The sequence below is a fragment of the Chroicocephalus ridibundus genome, chromosome 4 (assembly GCF_963924245.1).
Source record: "Chroicocephalus ridibundus chromosome 4, bChrRid1.1, whole genome shotgun sequence".
Classification (NCBI taxonomy): domain Eukaryota; kingdom Metazoa; phylum Chordata; class Aves; order Charadriiformes; family Laridae; genus Chroicocephalus; species Chroicocephalus ridibundus.
In genome coordinates this window covers 45,772,689-45,790,954 of record NC_086287.1, presented here as the reverse complement: position 1 = coordinate 45,790,954, position 18,266 = coordinate 45,772,689, and the positions used below count along the sequence as shown (strand labels likewise).

The 18,266-nt window shown below is 40.6% G+C and overlaps 1 protein-coding gene across 1 annotated transcript; it reads left to right on the top strand.

Annotated features, from left to right (window-relative positions):
* Positions 1–449: 449 nt before the first annotated feature.
* On the top strand, positions 450–13,390 carry LOC134514562 (embryonic protein UVS.2-like). Its single transcript, XM_063332534.1, has 11 exons — positions 450–559; positions 726–750; positions 1,678–1,815; positions 3,282–3,399; positions 3,923–4,101; positions 7,824–7,905; positions 8,819–8,946; positions 10,690–10,805; positions 11,223–11,448; positions 11,666–11,784; positions 12,355–13,390. Exons 1-11 carry the CDS (start codon positions 491–493, stop codon positions 12,583–12,585), a joined length of 1,431 nt encoding a protein of 476 aa, XP_063188604.1. The 5' UTR covers positions 450–490; the 3' UTR covers positions 12,586–13,390.
* Positions 13,391–18,266: the final 4,876 nt, after the last annotated feature.

The window sequence follows — 18,266 nt, the reverse complement described above, 5'->3', positions numbered from 1 at the left end:
GCCTGGCTGAGAGCTGTGCACAGAGGGGGCAGGCTGACAGATGGGCTCTGTGGAGCAGGGTGGCTCCTGGCAGCAAGCTAAGGAGTTTCTACAACAGGTAGTCAGAGTGGATGGATCAAAGAGGTCCTTGACATTGAGTTTTGCTGTAAACAAACTGCTATCAGATATCCTGTCCCTTGGTCAGCAGTGACGAGACCTGCAGCAGCTCATGGGTTCTTGTTAGAATTAAAGATGAGTCACTTTAAAGGTTGCTGCATTTTCTTTCCTATTGCTCCACTTCCTCTGTTTTCTGAAGATAAATAAGAAATGAGAGCCTGGAAATTCTCTTGAGAAGTCCTGCAGCTTGTTTGTTTTGTGAAAATACTTCTTGTTATCTAATTTTGTTACACTTGTTAACAAAAGCAGCAGCTTTCCCATAAAACTTGCCCCAAGTAAACTAACCACAACTTTGAGAACCGAGCTGCAGAGCAGAGAAGATCGTCTTGGAAACATGAAGTACTTTCTTCTGCCAGCTCATTTAGCATTTCTCTATAGCTTTGCACTAAGTAAACCTGTCCAGGTGTGTCCCTGCTCTCAGATGTTGAGAATTTACATTGCTGCTGCTGAGTTGTTCTGACTGTCTTAAAATGAGTTAAAAACTTTACTGCTGTGATTCTACATGATAAAAGTTTTCAGCTATGGAGATAAGCATGTATTAAAAGATATGCTTTTTTTTTTTTTTGCAGATAGCTACAAGAAACAATGACTTAGGTGAGTTTGACTGTAATTATTATATAAATAACTGTAGGTTTTGGTGGGGCTGCTTCTCTATACCTCATTCTCATTATTCAGTATATTTTTCTCTTTGAAAATATTTTCCAGCATCAGTGGAAAACATTTCACAGAATTCAGATGTGTTTTAAAGTTGCATTCAGTGTGATTATTTATGCTGTCACGATAAAGAAATTAAGAAGACTTATTGAGCAATTGCTACATGGAACATTCTTTTCCATATGTAGCCTCAGCAAATCGGAATACTTTTCACTTTGATTTCTTTCCTATGCGATATAAGGCACTTCTCTGTCTGCTGTACACAAGACTATTGTACATTTTTTGGCATAATAACCAATAGTTCTTGTCTGTGAGAAATGTATTTGAAGTATTTTGGAGTCAGAACTGGGAAGCATGTCACAATGTCTTATGTCAAATTAACAGTTAACCTGGAAATTAATAGCTTGCATGCATTCGATATGCATGATAAAAATAGTAATTTCTTTTGTGTGACTCATCTCATTTTTACAGAGGTCAGTTATGATTTTTCTTTAATTCTACAAGCTCTAATGAAGAGAACAATGACTTATAACACTTAGCCTTGCACTCTGAAGGCTCCCAAAGCTTCTGAAGCTAAAATATATTTAGTCATAACTTTCATTACAGCTGCACTATGACATCTATATTAATATTAATCTTTTCTATCCAGGAAGCAGGGCAGATATAACCAATCTTAGCATATTGTGAGTGCTAGATTCGCTCAGTCTTAGTTTACTAATCCTTTTTCACATTATTAGGAAATGAACTTCAGTGAAAGAAATTTCCAAAGGTACAAAAGCTTGGTTAGTGTATACCTCTCATTTCCCTTTTCCACATCTATTTGCCTTCTCAGTGCCTTGTATGTTCTTTATTTGCTTCGTCTGCCAGGTAGTGAAATAGCTGTGTATGAAGGAGACATCCTCTTGAGAAGAGGACGACGCAGTGCAATTAACTGTGAGACCTGTTTATGGCCCAAGTCACAAGATGGACTAGTCAAGGTTCCAATTAACATCTCCTCTGATTTCTGTGAGTGTATGCAAATGGATGCTGTAAAGTTAGCACTGATCTTCCGGTCCCTATACTCTCTGTTATTTTTTGTTTCTGTGGCATGCACCAAAAGCAATCTTTGTCCAAATGAGAATTTATCGACATGTCTCTTTCGCTAATCTGTTAGTTCTATGGTACTTTGGCTAAGACTCCAAACATTTCAATTACAGACACTAAAATATGTGGTCACTTGGGCAGTACTTGTTATATAAATATGAGATATTTTAATTATATTTTTTAAATTTTAATTACACATTTTAGATAATTCCAAATTAGCAAATTAATTAGCAAATTACAAATATTAGCTAATTCCTGCACTTTGATATTTAGCAAGTACAGAAGAAGAAATATAATTTGTTGACATTATGAATGTATTTTTGTCAAAATTACCACTTAGGAGCACTTTTTTGAACACTATAATTTTCTTTCAAATCTCTCATAGAAATGTTCCCACACCAGAAATCCTGTAGAGGACAAAATGGAGGAAAAATCCTTGGAGATATTTTTTCTCTTACTATTTCCCTTAGTCAGTCAATAGCTCTGTCCTGTGCAAAAGGCTGCAGGACCGATGCCTTAATCTAGAAAATTTTGTTCTGGAAGACTTTCTATGGGCTGTGCAGGTCTTCCATCTCTCCCCTGCTGAGGCTTCCATACAGACCCTTCTTAAAAGATCTTACCTTGAGAGAAAATGTCATGGAAGTGAAATACAGGCCGTGCCCACTTCCCATTTGTGAGGAAAGGGAATCTGTGTTGTCATTTGAGCTGAGGAGAACCCAGTCCCTGCATTATCTAGGCTGCTTCTCTGCCCGCGTGCTTCCAGTATTGCAGCATATACTCTTGTGGTTAAGTGAGGGTTATTCCATCTACCTCCCTCTCTCCAAACTTTAAAGATGAGGAAATTAAGATACGAATCGGTTGTAGATGATTCATTACTGAGGAAGCCAAATTAGGCTAAAATGTTCAAAGGTAGATAAATACTCCAGTCTTTATTTGGTACCTGAATAGAAACACTGTGATCTTCAGAGCCTCTGAACGCTGGCTGCCTCAAGTGATTCCAAGGGGTGTGTGGAAGACATTTGTTATCTCTGATAAACAAAATAGGTTTTCGGTGCTTAGCTACGTTCAGATGGCTCATTTGGGATACTTTAATCCAATTATTTGTATCTGAAACTGTTGCATTTTTTCCGTTCTGTCTAATGGAAGAAACCATGCCAGTGTTTTGCTTTCCATCAGCTGTCTTCTATAGAATATGCATAAGGGCCAGCTATGAATCTTACATCTCCCCTTAAAAATCCAATCAACTTGAAGATCTCTGAAGGCTTATTTTTATTATACTTGTATGATAAAAAGCTAACAAGTGCTATGAAGTTTTAAAGGGATGCACCAAAACCACCTTGTTTTTGATTAACTAAGGCAGATTTCTCCTGGCCCCTTTCTCTTTCTAGCAGTGACAGAGAGGTCTTGGATTGCTGATGCTCTGCAAGAGATCTCCACGCTGACCTGTGTGCAGTTTGTAAATCGCACTACAGAAACAGACTACGTGTATGTTGAACGTGGGCAGAGGTAAGCTCCTTGTCCCCTGGGGGTGGAGGCACTCAAAAAGTCTTTCAGCTTCTTTTGTGTTGTAAGTAATTGCCCTTTTTTGTTGTATGAGTCAAGATTCAGGGAGCAGGTGCAATTTTTCATTTTTCTTAACTTTCTGGTAGTTATATCAGTTAGTAGGCTGCAAGAATAAATGTGTACGTGGACTTAAAGATAATGGGGTGTAATTCAAGATGAGGTATTTTCCTTAATTGTTGTAAAAATTTAAAGAAGTATAATTGTTTCGGGTTCTTTGCTTGACTACTTAAACTGCTTCATCTTAGTTTGATATAGCCATTTTACTGTTTTAAAATTTGCCATACTCATCACAAAGGCTGTATGCAGTTTGGCATCTTTCTGAAGCCTAGATATCTCACACCAGTGACTATTTGCATGTCCTCTTTTGTGGCTGCACATCCGGAGGCCCTTGGTGGCATAATCAGTACATCTATTTCTTTGTATTTGCTGAATGTGATCATTTTGCTTATTGATTGCCTGTTCTTAGCTGCTGGTCTTACTTTGGAAAAATTGGAGGACGTCAAGCAGTAGGCCTGGTGAAAAATGGCTGCATGGATAAAGGAGCAATTCAGCATGAAATGAACCATGCACTGGGTTTCATCCATGAACAGGCACGGAGTGATCGGGACAGGTTTGTCAAGATTATGTGGGAACACATTGTGGCAGGTATGTCCACTAAATCTTAAGAGAAAACACACACTTTCAGATAAAGGAGAATGTTTCTTCTATGAACAGCCATGCAAACAAGAAGCATGATTAATGCTGGATGAATTGCAGCAGCAGCACATTCAGTGTGACAGAATTTCTCATTCAGTATACCAGGGGAATTTCTGTGGCTACACCTACGTTAGTGTGGTCCCCCAAGGCAGATGCAGCCTAAAAGTAGCTCTACGTTCTTATTTTCGTTGCCATCTTGAGCCCAGACTCACCTTATATCCAAAATACCAAGATCATCAGGAACGCAAAATGTTGTTGCAAAGACTTGGCCAGGAGGCAAGGGGGGGACTTTTAGCTGAGGTGGGTGAAACACGATATTTAGAGATCATGATGGGGAATCACGCAACAACTCTATATTTTAGGGAGAGCTATGGAAACAGGGAAGGCAGCAGGTAGGCGTCTTGGCACTGGCAGTGAATGAAATGCATATAGCCTAAAATGTAGATGAACAAGGGACTCAACGTGGAGAGAAGGGAAGCACATGCAACCACTAGCATGTGCAAAATCCTGGGACCTGGCATGATGTGGGAGGAAGGACTGCAGTTATTTCATCCTTGAGGAGAGAGTAATATACACTGCCATGAAAAGAAGGAGCAATAGGGAGCAATCAGGACTGGTATATCTGTAGGGGGAAAACAAGTGAATGTTATTTAGGGAAAGGAATGCAGGATAAATAGTTTGGGCATGTGCCCTCAATCTGTGTGCTGGGAACATGGGAGCATATCACAGAATCACAGAATGATAGGGAGCTCCGGGTTCTAGAGAGAATAGTAGGACATCCCAGGGAAAGCGAGAAAGTGGTACATAGAAAGAAAGTAGGGGAGGAAAGGATGCAAGCAATCACTTGTCTGACAGCTATGAGAGAGCTGGACAACGCACAACAGTTCTAAAAAGGTAATAGTATACTTAGTTCATTATAGAAAATAATAGTAAATGAGGCCGAACAATTGAATACCAAATTCTAATAAGTCTCTTCAATAAATAAGATATTCAACTTTTCAATGTCATGCACAGCTGAAAATATATCTGTCTTTTTCTCCAGATGGAACTTGATTGTTTTTATTGCAAATTCCTAACACACTGTTCTCCAAACTTTTTTCAGCTATTCCCATGATATCCTAAGTAAATTCCACTTGTGCTGTTCTTTATTGAGGTTTCAGCTCTAGTGTTAAGGTATAATTTTCCTGTGAATTTTTTGCCATTGTACAACAAGGGTGTGTCATGTTTCAAATGCTAGCAAAGGATGTGCTAGGAAAGAGGAGTTGAAAACATGGAGTTATACCAAAGATACTGGCACACATAAACTCTTACACTAGTTTTGCAGGGGGAAGTCCACAGGTTCCAATGTCATCGTTCCTAAAGGATACAGATGTAACCGAGCTCTGATTTAGGCACAGTATTATGAAAAGATAAAAGAGAGGGAAGAGGTGAAGAAGACAAGACTACACAAAGGGAGATGGGGTGTATCTTCAGTGTTTTAACAGCATTCACCAGGAGCGGAGGCTGAGAAGACTGGCATCACAAGGGAGTTAGAATGCAGAGTGTGTGCAGCAGAAGCACTGTAGGGAAAAAATTGCAAAGATATGCAGGGAAAAGGAAATGAAGAAACACAGCTATGTTCATGAGGACTGTTAGTGTACATCTCCTGCAAAAACACGGTGCTGATGGCAGAACTCCGCCTGACCTCAGTGGTGCCGAACTAGACCTCAAGACCTTTTGCAGCTTCCCAGCTCTCCCACGCAGGCTGTTTTTCTCTTGCCAGGACTGCAGTACTGTGGATGGTTGCTGGGTTTTATTTTTACCCAGAAATTCACCTTGGAAGCCATCCTACTTCTTTGTTTTGACAAAAGGCAGCCTGATCGGTTGCTGTCCACTTAGCTACTTAAAACTCAGCTTGTTTATCCCAAACTTTTGGGGAAAATAACTGTCTTCAAAGTCTTCAGCCAAAGCTTCCTTTTCGGCTCTTCTGAGTCATTACACCTAGATTCTGGCAGAGATAGATTATTTTTTTTTATAGTGGAAAAGATGGAAAGATGGGCTAAGTCACCACACATGTGCAGGTCTAGACAGCCAGATTTCTCTGGCATGTGATGAGGCAGATACTAGCTTTCTGGCACCACCTTTGTCCAGCCAGGCTGCTGTTACATTTTCTTTTTTAACAAACCAATTCAGCAAAGCACGCATGTGCCAAACAGTAGCAATATGCTTAAATGTTTCACTGCATTTGAACTGTGTTCTCTGTTCATCACCTCAAAAGAAGCTGTGCACTTGCTGATAATTCTTTCTGAAGTCAATATAGCAGATAAGAGGAACTGAGATGAAAACCTAACAAAGTCAGGAAAGCCAATGCTGTTGAGAACCAGTTTGAGACTTAACTGAGTTTTTGAGCTATCAAAAGCTCCAAAGCCATGTTTATCCCCAGACTTTCTATAATTCAGGATTGTGAAGCTTCTCATTGGGACCAGTGCTGAAGGACATTACTGGAAGAGACTGGCTCTGATTACAAGCCTGCCAGCCAAGTTGTGCAGACTCCAGAGATTTTTCTGACAAGCGTCCAAACTGAACTCTTGTCCAGATGGTTTGTGGTTTACAAACCACTAGTTACAATAACGAAGGTACAGATGTTGAACTGGAAAGGAGTGCTTAGTGGTTAGGGCATTAGCCTCGAGGCCAGGCTCCCTGCTCTGACATTGCTTGCTTGCCTGTCTTACCATGGACAAGAGACCCAGGGGGCAATTTGTATTCATGGTCTCCTGTCAGTGGAGAGAAATAGGTGCCTTCAGATGAAACTCCCTCCAACTGTGTCTCTCTTTCTCTCCCTTTCCTCTCATTATCCCAGGAGCCTTGATGAATAGCTTCAGTGCCTAACCTAGAGAAATAAAGCCAGGTGACTTGAATTCCAGTCTGTGTTTCTGGGCCCCAGTCCTGTGTCAATGTACCACTTTCTTACTTCATATGGGCTTTTTAAGGCTAAACAGATGAAAAGTGACGAGATGCCCAGCAGCTCTGATGAGAGGGGCTATATCAGCAGCTATATTCAGACAGAATGTTTCTAGCTGATCTTACTGAGTGCCCTTGCTTTGTGCGAGTCATACCACTTCACTGTAGTTATTGCTGATGGGTTTGGCCAGAGACAGAGTCAGAACATGGGTGATAACATGTACTTTGGAGTGAATAACAGGCAAACTTTCTTTTGTGGTCTTACAACCTTTTGGTGGAAGGACTCAGCAAGACAGGTTGGTGGTCACCCACACATACCTCTGAATTTTTAATCTAGGTGGTCAGCCAGAGTTCCCTCTGAAGGTATGGATGCAGCTTTGGGGACACAGGTTGGATGCTTATAATGTTCAAGGTAATGCACTGAAATATACTTGGAGACACCCTAATGAAGATGAACAGATGAATACTTTTACTTGAAGAGTGGAATGGATTCATTGATTATATCGAAACTTTGACTTAGTTGATTCAGTTTATATTCTGAAACCTACTAGGCTGAGTGAAAATGGGTTCCCATGGGCTTCAAAGGGCTCTGGTGGTTTTGATAGAGCCAAGATCTCATGAGAACAAGTATTTGTATCCTAAATTCTCTTAGGATTACAACAGCAGGCAGTGTACTATAATAATAACAGCAATAATTGTTCTGACTGAAATTTTGCTTTCCTACCTTACAGGGGAACAAGGGAACTTCGGAAAAATGAATTCCAAAAATCTGGGCCTTCCCTATGACTACTCTTCAGTGATGCACTATGGCGCGTAAGTTGTTTTCTGAAATGTCTTTTCAAAAGAGCAAACAGCTTTCAGATCTTCTGCTCAGATCCAGGAAGAAGGAATTGGTCTGTACAGGGAATGACTTTTGGTGTTCACTTAAAACTGAGTGAATGGACATAGTTAAGGGTGACTTCCTTTGTCAGCAGGATTTCTGGAAAACAGAGTTGATATGGATAGAAGGAAAAATTAGGACAATGTTTTCTTTCACTGTACTCCTGTCTCTTGCTAGAGGCCTTTGACATGGCTATGGTCCAAAGTCTAACTCCACTGAGTCACTAATCTAAAACAGTTCTGAAGTCTAAATAATTTCATTAACGTAGTAACAGCTGATCATAGACAACAATACTTAATTACAGAGAGAAGAAAGATGGGATTTTTTTTATATCATTAAGATGTTGTGTGCTGCCTCATATTCATCTGGGAACACTGTCAAAGGCTGCATTTTAGTCCACAATGTACAAGCTTGTATCATGTACCTTCTCCTTTATTTCCACTAGCAAGTAACAACTTCTGAACAAAACCATGAAATAAAACTTGTCTAGCAGGAGGCAGGAAATTGCAGACAGCAAATAGACAATTGGTAACTGAGACAGAACTACTGCAGCTCTTCTGCCTCTGGAACCATGAAGGTGGGATTCAGTTCACTGTGCCAGGACATTAGTGAAAGCTCTTCTCACTCAGGACAGTGCAGCTTTTTCTTGTTTGTTGCTTTCAGCTCCTGCACGCAAAATGGCTGCCATGCTGGTCCTCTTCAGGGAAGGCTAACTGGTCTCCGAGAAGCTTCTTGCCCTTGTCCATTGAAATTCTGTGCATGTCGTACATCAATATGATTATGCAGTTACAGAACTTCACTGTTTAAGAGAAGTGATCTAGAAATGTGATTCCTTTATTTCTACAGGTATGATTTCTCCAGCACTCCAGGGAAACCAACTATTGTACCAGTTCCTGACCCCTCCATACCCATTGGGCAGAGAGAAGGGCTGAGTAACTTGGATGTAGCTAAAATCAACAAGCTCTACAAGTGCAGTAAGTGCTGTAGATAGAAGGCATGTGAATCCTTATACAGCTGATGTCTGCAGGCACTGTCAGACATCCCCCAAAGGAACTCAGCCCACAGTCCATTCAATACATCTATCCCTCACCCTACAAGAGGGCTGGTATGTGTGTGGAAACAGACCGATCCCTGTGGCAAGCTGCTGCCTTCTTGGAAAGGACAATTTACTTTCAAGAATCCACTGTCATTCTAAGTTATCCTCACCTAGTCCCTGCTCTTTGACATAAGCAAAAACCATCAGAGAAATCATGGTTGCTACCTCTGTCAACTTCTCATTTCAGGAAAGCTCTGAAGGTTGCAAAGCACGTAAGCTATCCTCAGGGTCATGTGCATCCATAGTACCAGCAGGTTTGTGATTTCTTTCAATTAGAAAACGACTTCAGGGCTGTAAGTATGGGTGCCATTTAGGCTGATCAGAACGTCTATTTGAGGGGAATTCTCCAGGCTTTTTGTACAGTTATCTGCTTCCTTGCCCCATCCATTTCTTAACCCATCACTGTGCTATCTTAAGGTCTAGAAATATCTAGCATTCCTCTGTAGCAACTCTTCAGCTGAGAAGCACAAAACACAGGTAAAACACCAGACATGCCCCTGCAATGCATGGGTTTTGCCTCGACTCCCAGTACATAGGTTAATTGATTTGTATGGTATTTGACTTCCCTGAGATGTTTTTCAATTCGTTTCCACCAAAACAGCAAGAAACATTAACATGGCCTAAATATTAGTGTACCAAATTCTGCTCTGAATTGTGTTAGAACTTAGTTAAATAAACATCAGTAATTAGTGGGAATCCACATTCTTTCAGTTGGATAGTTAGGTACAGAAATTGCTGAGTGGTTCCTCCCAAATTCGTAACTGCAGGTAAGAAGTTTAAAATTTCAGTGTCTGTCATGGTCTCAAAGATGGTGATAACAAGTATTTAATGATATTTATTCTTGCTAGTGGGTCTGGGAATGAATCACACTTCAATACCATTATTATGTAATTTCATAATTAGATCTGTGTGTTTGGGAAGAAAAGGGATAAATTTTAAAAAAAGGAGAAAAACTCAGGGGCTAAAAAGACAAAAAGACTGGTCATCTCAGGGAAAGTAGGGAGCAAAAAAAAAGTCATAAATTCATATATTCAGATGTCATATATTCATATTTTGTAATTTGGGGAGTTACATATAGTGCAATAAATGCAGACTACATGTGGGAAGACGAAAGACAGATGAGATCAAGCTTTGTATACCAGTCACTAGGTTTGTAGCTTGACTTCAGTGCTGTCTGTTGTTTTGCCCCAGTGACTACCCCTCTTTGCTTGGACAGAATCTAGTTTTCAAGCTTGATTTTTGCATACAGTTACAAATACGCACACATTTGCTAGTGGGAATTGATGTACTGATGTCATTGAAACGACTCCTGTGATTGAGGTTAAGAAGTTCATGAAAGATCCAGGCCTTTTATAGTAAACTCAAATATGCGAGTGAAGCCCTACTGTCTTTAATAAAACATTAGCAGCTGAAGCAGATAAGTACCTTAACAAGCTTTATTTCACTTGCAGGTTTTGAATAACTTTTAGACTAGGAACATCTACACGATTGTAAGCATTATCATTCATTTCTCTTTTGCAAGCTTGACTGATGCAGATGGTTGGAGAGATTTGTCAGGCATTTCTGGAAGATTTTTGTGCAGTTTTCACTCTCTTCAACACTGTTTGGTTCTTCCCTTCAGATTGCTGTAGCTCTGTGTTGCCTAAATCCAAAGGCTCGTTCTCCTCTGTCAATTACCCATCCCCATACCCAAATAATAGCAACTGCCTGTGGCTGATCCGCATCCGTCGAAGTAAGGTAATTTTTATTACGAGAAAAAAGGTTTGAACCAGTGTCAAGGCTACAGAGCATTATTTCATTATTATGACTGCCCTCTGAGAGTCATTTTCATGGACTGAGACATTTATTTTGTTATGCAGTGAATAAAAAGACAGTCTCAACAATTTTCATAAGACTTATTAAGACTATCAGATGCATTATTTAACTTAATTTTTATCCAGTTAAGATTGGATGGCTTTTCAAAGACATTACTGGGCTCAGTAACAGGGTAGCTATGTGAAATTCTATGCTCTTTTTATACAGAAAGTAAAGTTTCAGTGATACATGGATGGTAAATTGAATACGAAGTCCTAGTTCACTTCATAACAATTAGATGGTTTGAATCTTTCCCTGTGTATAGCATTAAACCCAACATCTGTTTTCTTGTTTCTCAAGATTTTCCTGCAGTTTGAGGCTTTTGATCTCCAACTCTCCTCAGACTGTTCTTCTGACTATATAAAAATTTACAATGGAAACAGCAAAAATTCCCCTGTCTTGCTGGACAAATACTGTGGGAAGGGGCCACTGCCCTCCTTAGTGGCATCTGGATCAGCAATGCTGGTAGAGTTTGCAAGTGATGAGAGCGTTACAGCCACAGGATTCAGAGCCTCCTACAACAGGGGTATGAACACTCCTTTACTGAGCTTGGAGAACAGTATTAATAGAATTTGTATGGAAGAATACTAAGCAAAGAAGTAAAATATTTCAGCAGTAGATTTTCATGTTAGCACATTTTTTCTTGGCTTGAAGACAGAATACAATAGAGTATAAGCAAGCTCACTTCTACTGCCAAAATACTCATTAATATGCCTTTCTCTGTTTTTCTCCTTTCTCCTCAGTGAATTGTGGAGATACTTTCACAGACTCAAAGGGAGTCATCACCTCTCCAAACTACCCCAATAAATACCCCAAAAACCAAGTATGCTTCTGGGTCATCAGTTCTCCAGTAGGATACAAGGTAAGGCACAGATGAATTCATTTGTGGGTTTCATTAGTGCTCTCTAATGGAATCTCTTTTTGCCTTGGACAATAACAGCTATAATGTCACTTTTTGAGCAGGCATTCTCAGAGTAAAAATTTGAACACAAAAATCCTGTTTAAGAACTTAGGCTGGATCTTGGTATCTGAGGTGTTCAGCAAGGAAAAACCTTTACACACGCCTGTGAACTCCTATGAATTTAGCTTGTACCAGTAAGTTTGGTTCAGAATAATCCCTAGGTAAGAGTTCCCACTAGAAAACTGAAACATTGCACAGCTGCTGTTTTTATATTTCTCTAGAGAAAAGAACTTAAAGTGTACAAGATCAATCTTGTCCCTTGCTTCTCCTTCCAATCCAAATGCTCATGAACTAAGCAAATAATTTGCTACTGATTTACATTACAGTATGGGATCAGGATGTGGTGCAAAGACAAAATAAAAAATGGTGCCTGCACACAAGAAATTTAGACTATTTGTGCTTACTATATACAAAGGGTGAGAGAAAAGGATATAACCTGGAAGCAAAATGCATTGGTTGTATTTTCTCCAGATATCTCTCAAAATGTTATCCTTTGAGCTGGAAGATAGTGACAGATGCATCTATGACTACTTGCTCATACATGATGGAAGCCGACCTACATCACCTGCAGTTGGCCCTTACTGTGGGACAAAGAAGATTGCAGACTTTACTTCCACTGGGAACTTTGTGCTCGTTGAATTTCACAGTGATATAGTTTGGGAGTTGCCCGGATTCGTGATGAGTTATACATTTGGTAGGTAGTACTATAGAGATGGGAGTTGGAAAACACAGAATGAAAGTAAGAAGCCAGCTAGCCACAGGTAAAAGTCAAGATGCCACCAATTTCAGCAAAAAACTGTAGCTCCCTGATACCTTTAACAAGCTTGAAGCTTGATCTCTTAGTCTTACGTCTACAGTGGTGTCATTTGCATAGTGAATTATGGACAAAACCATTCCTGCTCATGGGATGCTTCTGTTTGAGCTTCTGTCTGTAAGCTTTTTGTTATAGTATTCCCGTTGCTGGTGTTGCATGGAGAAATACAATAGCAGAACTGAAACCATGTGAGCAGATTTTCAAGAACTTCTAGTGTTAGAAACTGCCCGTAAAAATTTCAGAATATGTAGCAACTTTAACCTGTATTCTGACAAATGTTATTACCCAACCCTAATGTGCATTCCAGTAGGCATACAGAAAAACCTTCAGACACATACTTGTTTATGCTTTGAAGCCAAGCTCACTTATACAATTCATATAGGCACCTTAGCTTAGCCTGGAAATCACCACTTTACACTGAAGGTGCAAACTAGGATGTTTGCATCTTAACTCAAAGAATTGCACTACTCCTCTCTGAGATGAACCAGGTCAGGGAACAGATTTAACTAAAGAAACAATTAAGAGTGGCAGGAACAAGCAGCGAGGGAGAGGGAATGGAGGGAAGCACCTATTGTTGCCACTTCGCTGTGGCCTGAATCAGGTATTGAAATTGTCCACAGGGTATTACCAAAATATTTTCTAAAAATGAGGCCTGAAAACCTAATGCAAAGTCCATCACATATAAAAGGAGCCACTAACTTTGGAGAACATATTAGGTGTTAAGTACTTTGTCAGCAGAGAGAAATCTTCCACCTCTGAGAAGATGTCTGAAGAAGAGAAAGAAATCACCACTGTAGACACCTAACACTTTGCCTTGACTTGATGTATTCAGAACTAAATGCCAATGCTAAACTGGAAGATGCCAAAATGTAATAAATAATAAAAGTTCTTGCTACAATTAAGCCTTTGTGAAGAAGAGCACGTAGAAAATGCCAATTTGCTTTACTGGTACTAGGAAGGCAGCCCAGAAAATTTTGAATTATGCTGACTTTTTTTTTTAAGAATCTGTTTTGTTTTCCTTTTTATGCATTGGTTAATTTTCACCCTCAGAAGAATTATAATTGATAAGTTGTGGACAGCAGGGTCTAAAGCTTGCTTGCATCATGGTGGGAAAGTGCATGCACAGCAGGCAACAAATATTTGTAGTTCTTACAAGTTCCTGTCTTCTGACTATGAAAAGTATTCCTTCATTTAATTTGGCTCACTATTTAGATCGGCACCTTTTTGGAAGATATAACAATTTCATCAGCATGAGAGAAAATTAAACTCTATTTCTGTTTTTAACCTCAGCTTCAGTCTGTACAAAAGCTAATTCTTCTCCCTGAATTTGAGGACTTTCATGGAGCTGCAGAAGTACCAACCCCGTGACAACTGTCATTGTATACAAAGTTAAATGGGTCCCCATTTTAAATATACAGTGCTGAACAGCTTTGTAACTTGAGTATTACTTTAGATTCCCTTTCCATGGCCAGATGTGGGGCTTTGTATGGGTCCAATGTTTTAGATGTTCACCCATATTTGGTAAAGGAGCATGAACAACATGTTGAAACAGCAATGTACCGCATACAGGAATATTAGTCTTGCAACTTGTCCCTTGAAATATGGTTTTAAGTAGAAGTCTGAGACATGGCAATATGACTTGACCAGGGTGTTTTATTTCTAAGCAAGCCCTTCCTGCAGGCAAGTTGTAAGCCCTAAGGGCACACAGCCTGGCTAAAGACTCTAATCTCATTTGAGATTATGAATTCGACAATAGTGATGTAGAAATGCATTCCTGAATGTACAGACAGGCTGAAATATAATGGGATGAATAAGTTCTCTCTTTCATAGGAAAGGCTTTTCAGTCTGAGATCTAAAGGTTCTGCTTTTCATGAGTTCTGTTAGGGATCCTTGTTAACTGCTCTCCTTAAGGGATATGCACATTAGCTGGAGCTTCCACACGTGCTCCAAACCACCTCCTGACCCTCTGCAGATATCAAAACCTTCAGCTTTCATCTAATTATTGCTAAAATCCCTGGTTTCCTGACAGCGGTCCCCACTTTAGTTATACATTACTCATCTATAAATCTGTGGCCCACAAACAGGAGAGTGCAAGACACAAAACATCCTGATGAATGGCATCCTTCTTATAATGACTGCTGCTCATTTTCACCCACAGTTAGTTGTGAGACTTAAATGGAGAAGCTGTAGAATTCACAAACTCTGCTAAGAGCCTAGGTGTACCCAACCACTCAGTGTAAGGGGACTTGCATCTAACAGACGATAATCCTCCCACAAAAGGCATTGCCCATACATAAAAATGATTTATAAGCTTGCTATTAACATGCATATTCTGAGATATATGAATTAAGAGTCACCAGCCAGTAGACGCAATGGACAGTATAGCCAAAAGTTTAGGATTAAAATACAATCATAGGAGGATTTTGAGAGTTTCTACTGAAAGTTCAGCATCCACTTCACACACCTTTGAAATCCAACATGTAAGGATTTAACCTTTAAAAAACAGAGGTATCTAGCAATGATGAATATATATTTGTATTCCTATATACGTACATACCTCATGATACAAAGAGGCATGACCTTAATTGCACACAAAACCAGATCTGTGCTAAGGGAGAAACCCTTCTACAAGCCTGTACATATGGAAGAGACAAGAGTGTTTGTGTCCCTGTAGTCCAATCTTACCTGCTTTGGGACTGTCCAGGTTCCTATCTGGGAGGCAAATCAGGACCTTCAAGTGGTACGCTTTTGTACTCTGTAAGAATCAGAACAGAGATCTGTCAATTACTGCTGTAGGAGAAAAACAGCCCGAAATAAAGCATTACGAAAACACACAAAAAATGTACTACTCATAGATCTTTTTTTTGTGTGTGTTTAATTTAAAACACATTTCCTTTACATAAGTAAACAACTGTGGTTGAGACTATGCTTGCTTGCATGACTAGAACCCCAAACAGAAAATAAGGACAGCTTTTGGCATGCTGATAGTACTGTTGGTTCCTCATCTAGAAGAAAATGAACCTACTGAACAGCAAGAGAGTACCGAAACTCAGTTTTCAGTTTCACTGTGGTGATGATCTGCCCTTTTTATCACACTGAACTGCAAGGAGACACATTACAGCCTGGGAAACTGAGTAGGCAGACAACCACATTTTGAATTGATTTGAACTTTTTCATACCAAAAGTTATACTTCTAGACGTGTTCCATTATAGTAATCAAGCCCCAAGATTATCATGGCCAAGGCTAATACACTGGGGCACAGTTTCACAGCAAGTTAGAGAAGAACACAGCATTTGCAGCTATAACTATGTGGCACAGAGTATGTACGACTTACTGCACAACAACTGAGTTTGGCAAGGAGAAGACATATGAACCAAAGACCATTTAATCTCTCCTACAATTCAAACAGAAATTGAAAACCGTATGGGCTAAGTCGTCACATAGGATTTTAATAATCAGAGTTCCCTTTATCATGGGAAACATCTGCAGGCAGGAGAAGAAATAAAAAAAAGCTGCTGCTGTTCATCTGCCAAATCGCCTTCTGGTACAGGAGCTGGAAGAACTGCGGGGCCCGGGCCCCCTCTGGTGGACACCAGCAGGGGAACGTGAACCGGTCTCCTTCCTCTTCTCCAACTAGGGGAGAGTGAGATCTCCTGCCCTGGTCACGACTCTCAGGTCCATCCGGTAAATTCAGCCGAGGCGTTTCTAAACGGGTAAGTTCAATTTCTTTAACTGTCTTGCTCCTTCCCTCGCACCTCTCTTGGTGGTGCTCTCTGGGTAGGAAGGTTCTTTGGATCACTGCTTGTACTTTGTATTAAAGAGCAGCACCCCAAATTTACACCTGGTGACATTCAGACTGAAATTTTTTCTTCCTCTTTTCCCATCGACTAGCTCAATAGCAGAGACAACATCAAATGAAGTCTTTTATTTGAGTAAATTCTGCTTTATGTTTGTCTTGATTCCCTGCTTTATGCCTACAGTAGCTGGAACTTCCAGATGGTCTCTAGTACAACTGCTGGACAGGTGCGAAGTTTAGCTTCTAAGTTTTATACAGTTGTCTTTCTAATGTTCTTTACTATTCAAAAAATCTGAACGCTTGAGAGGGGAATCCCCAATTTTTTTCCTTTAGCTTTATTCCGATATTAATGAGTCTTACTTCCTTGAATAGACCAGCCAGTTTCCTAATTTAATTGTGTAGGTCTTTATAGTGTGGACTTATCTATTAAACTGGAAAGAATGCAAAATGTTAATTGCAAACCCACACGATTAACAAGATGACTCATGGGAACCAATGGCACCTAGAACTACATTCAGTAACCTTTTTTTTTACAAACACTGTAGGACATTGACTTCTGAAGGCACGCAAACAAACACTGGCAGAAATATTGGCTGGGAATACCTGGAGTTTCACAGTTCACCTGATTCCATGCTCTTCTGAACCAGGATCTCACCACAGTTTAAGACAATAAGATTCACAGAATCATAGAACTTGTTGGGTTGGAAGGGACCTTTAAAGGTCATCTAGTTCAACCCCCCTGCAGTCAGCAGGGACATCTTTAACTAGATCAGGTTGCTCAGAGCCTCATCAAGCCTGGCCTTGAACGTCTCCACAGATGGGGCCTCCACCACCTCTCTGGGTAACCTGTTCCAGTGCCTCGCCACCCTCATGGTAAAGAACTTCTTCCCAATGTCTAATCTAAACCTACCCTGCTCTAGTTTAAAACCATTGCCCCTCATCCTATTGCTACATGCCCTTGCAAACAGCCCCTCCCCAGCTTTCTTGTAGGCCCCCTTCAGGTACTGGAAGGTGCTATAAGGTCTCCCCGGAGCCTTCTCTTCTCCAGGCTGAACAACCCCAGCTCTCTCAGCCTGTCTTCACAGGAGAGGCGCTCCAGCCCTCTGATCATCTTCATTGCCCTTCTCTGGACCCACTCCAACAGGTCCATGTCCTTCTTGTGCTGAGGGCTCCAGAGCTGGACACAGTACTCCAGGTGGGGTCTCACTAGAGCAGAATAGAGGGGGAGAATCACCTCTCTGGATCTGCTGGCCACACAGTTCTTTTGATGCAGCCCAGGATGCGATTGGCTTTCTGGGCTGCAAGCAGACATTGCTGGCTCATGTCCAGCTTTTCATCCGCAAGTACGTCCAAGTCCTTTTCCGTGGGGCTGCTCTCTATCACATCATCGCTCAGCCTGTATTGATAACAAGGGTTGTCCCGACCCAAGTGTAGGACCTTGCACTTGGCCTTGTGGAACTTCATAAGGTTTACTCGGGCCCACCTCTCTAGCTCGTCCAGGTCCCTCTGGATGACATCCCATCCCTCTGGCACGTCAACCGCATCACTCAGCTTAGTGTCGTCTGCAAACTTGCTGAGGGTGCACTTGATCCCACCGTCTATGTCATTGATGAAGATGTTGAACAGCACCCTGTCAGCATTAGAGAATACACTTTTTGTCTTTTTAACACCCAACAACAACCCATGGGCAAAAATGCAACACCCTAATACCTATGGCTGCTCTACTGGGAGTATGGCACACATCGACACACCGGACACTGATGCCACACTGA

What these genes read in the sequence shown, in the direction of transcription:
- LOC134514562 (XM_063332534.1), top strand. Translation starts at nt 491, where the DNA reads ATGAAGTACTTTCTTCTGCCAGCTCATTTAGCATTTCTCTATAGCTTT. An exon ending in TATGTTGAACGTGGGCAGAG is followed by an intron (nt 3,400 to 3,922) that starts GTAAGCTCCTTG and finishes GCCTGTTCTTAG; the next exon opens with CTGCTGGTCTTACTTTGGAA. An exon ending in GTGGGAACACATTGTGGCAG is followed by an intron (nt 4,102 to 7,823) that starts GTATGTCCACTA and finishes CCTACCTTACAG; the next exon opens with GGGAACAAGGGAACTTCGGA.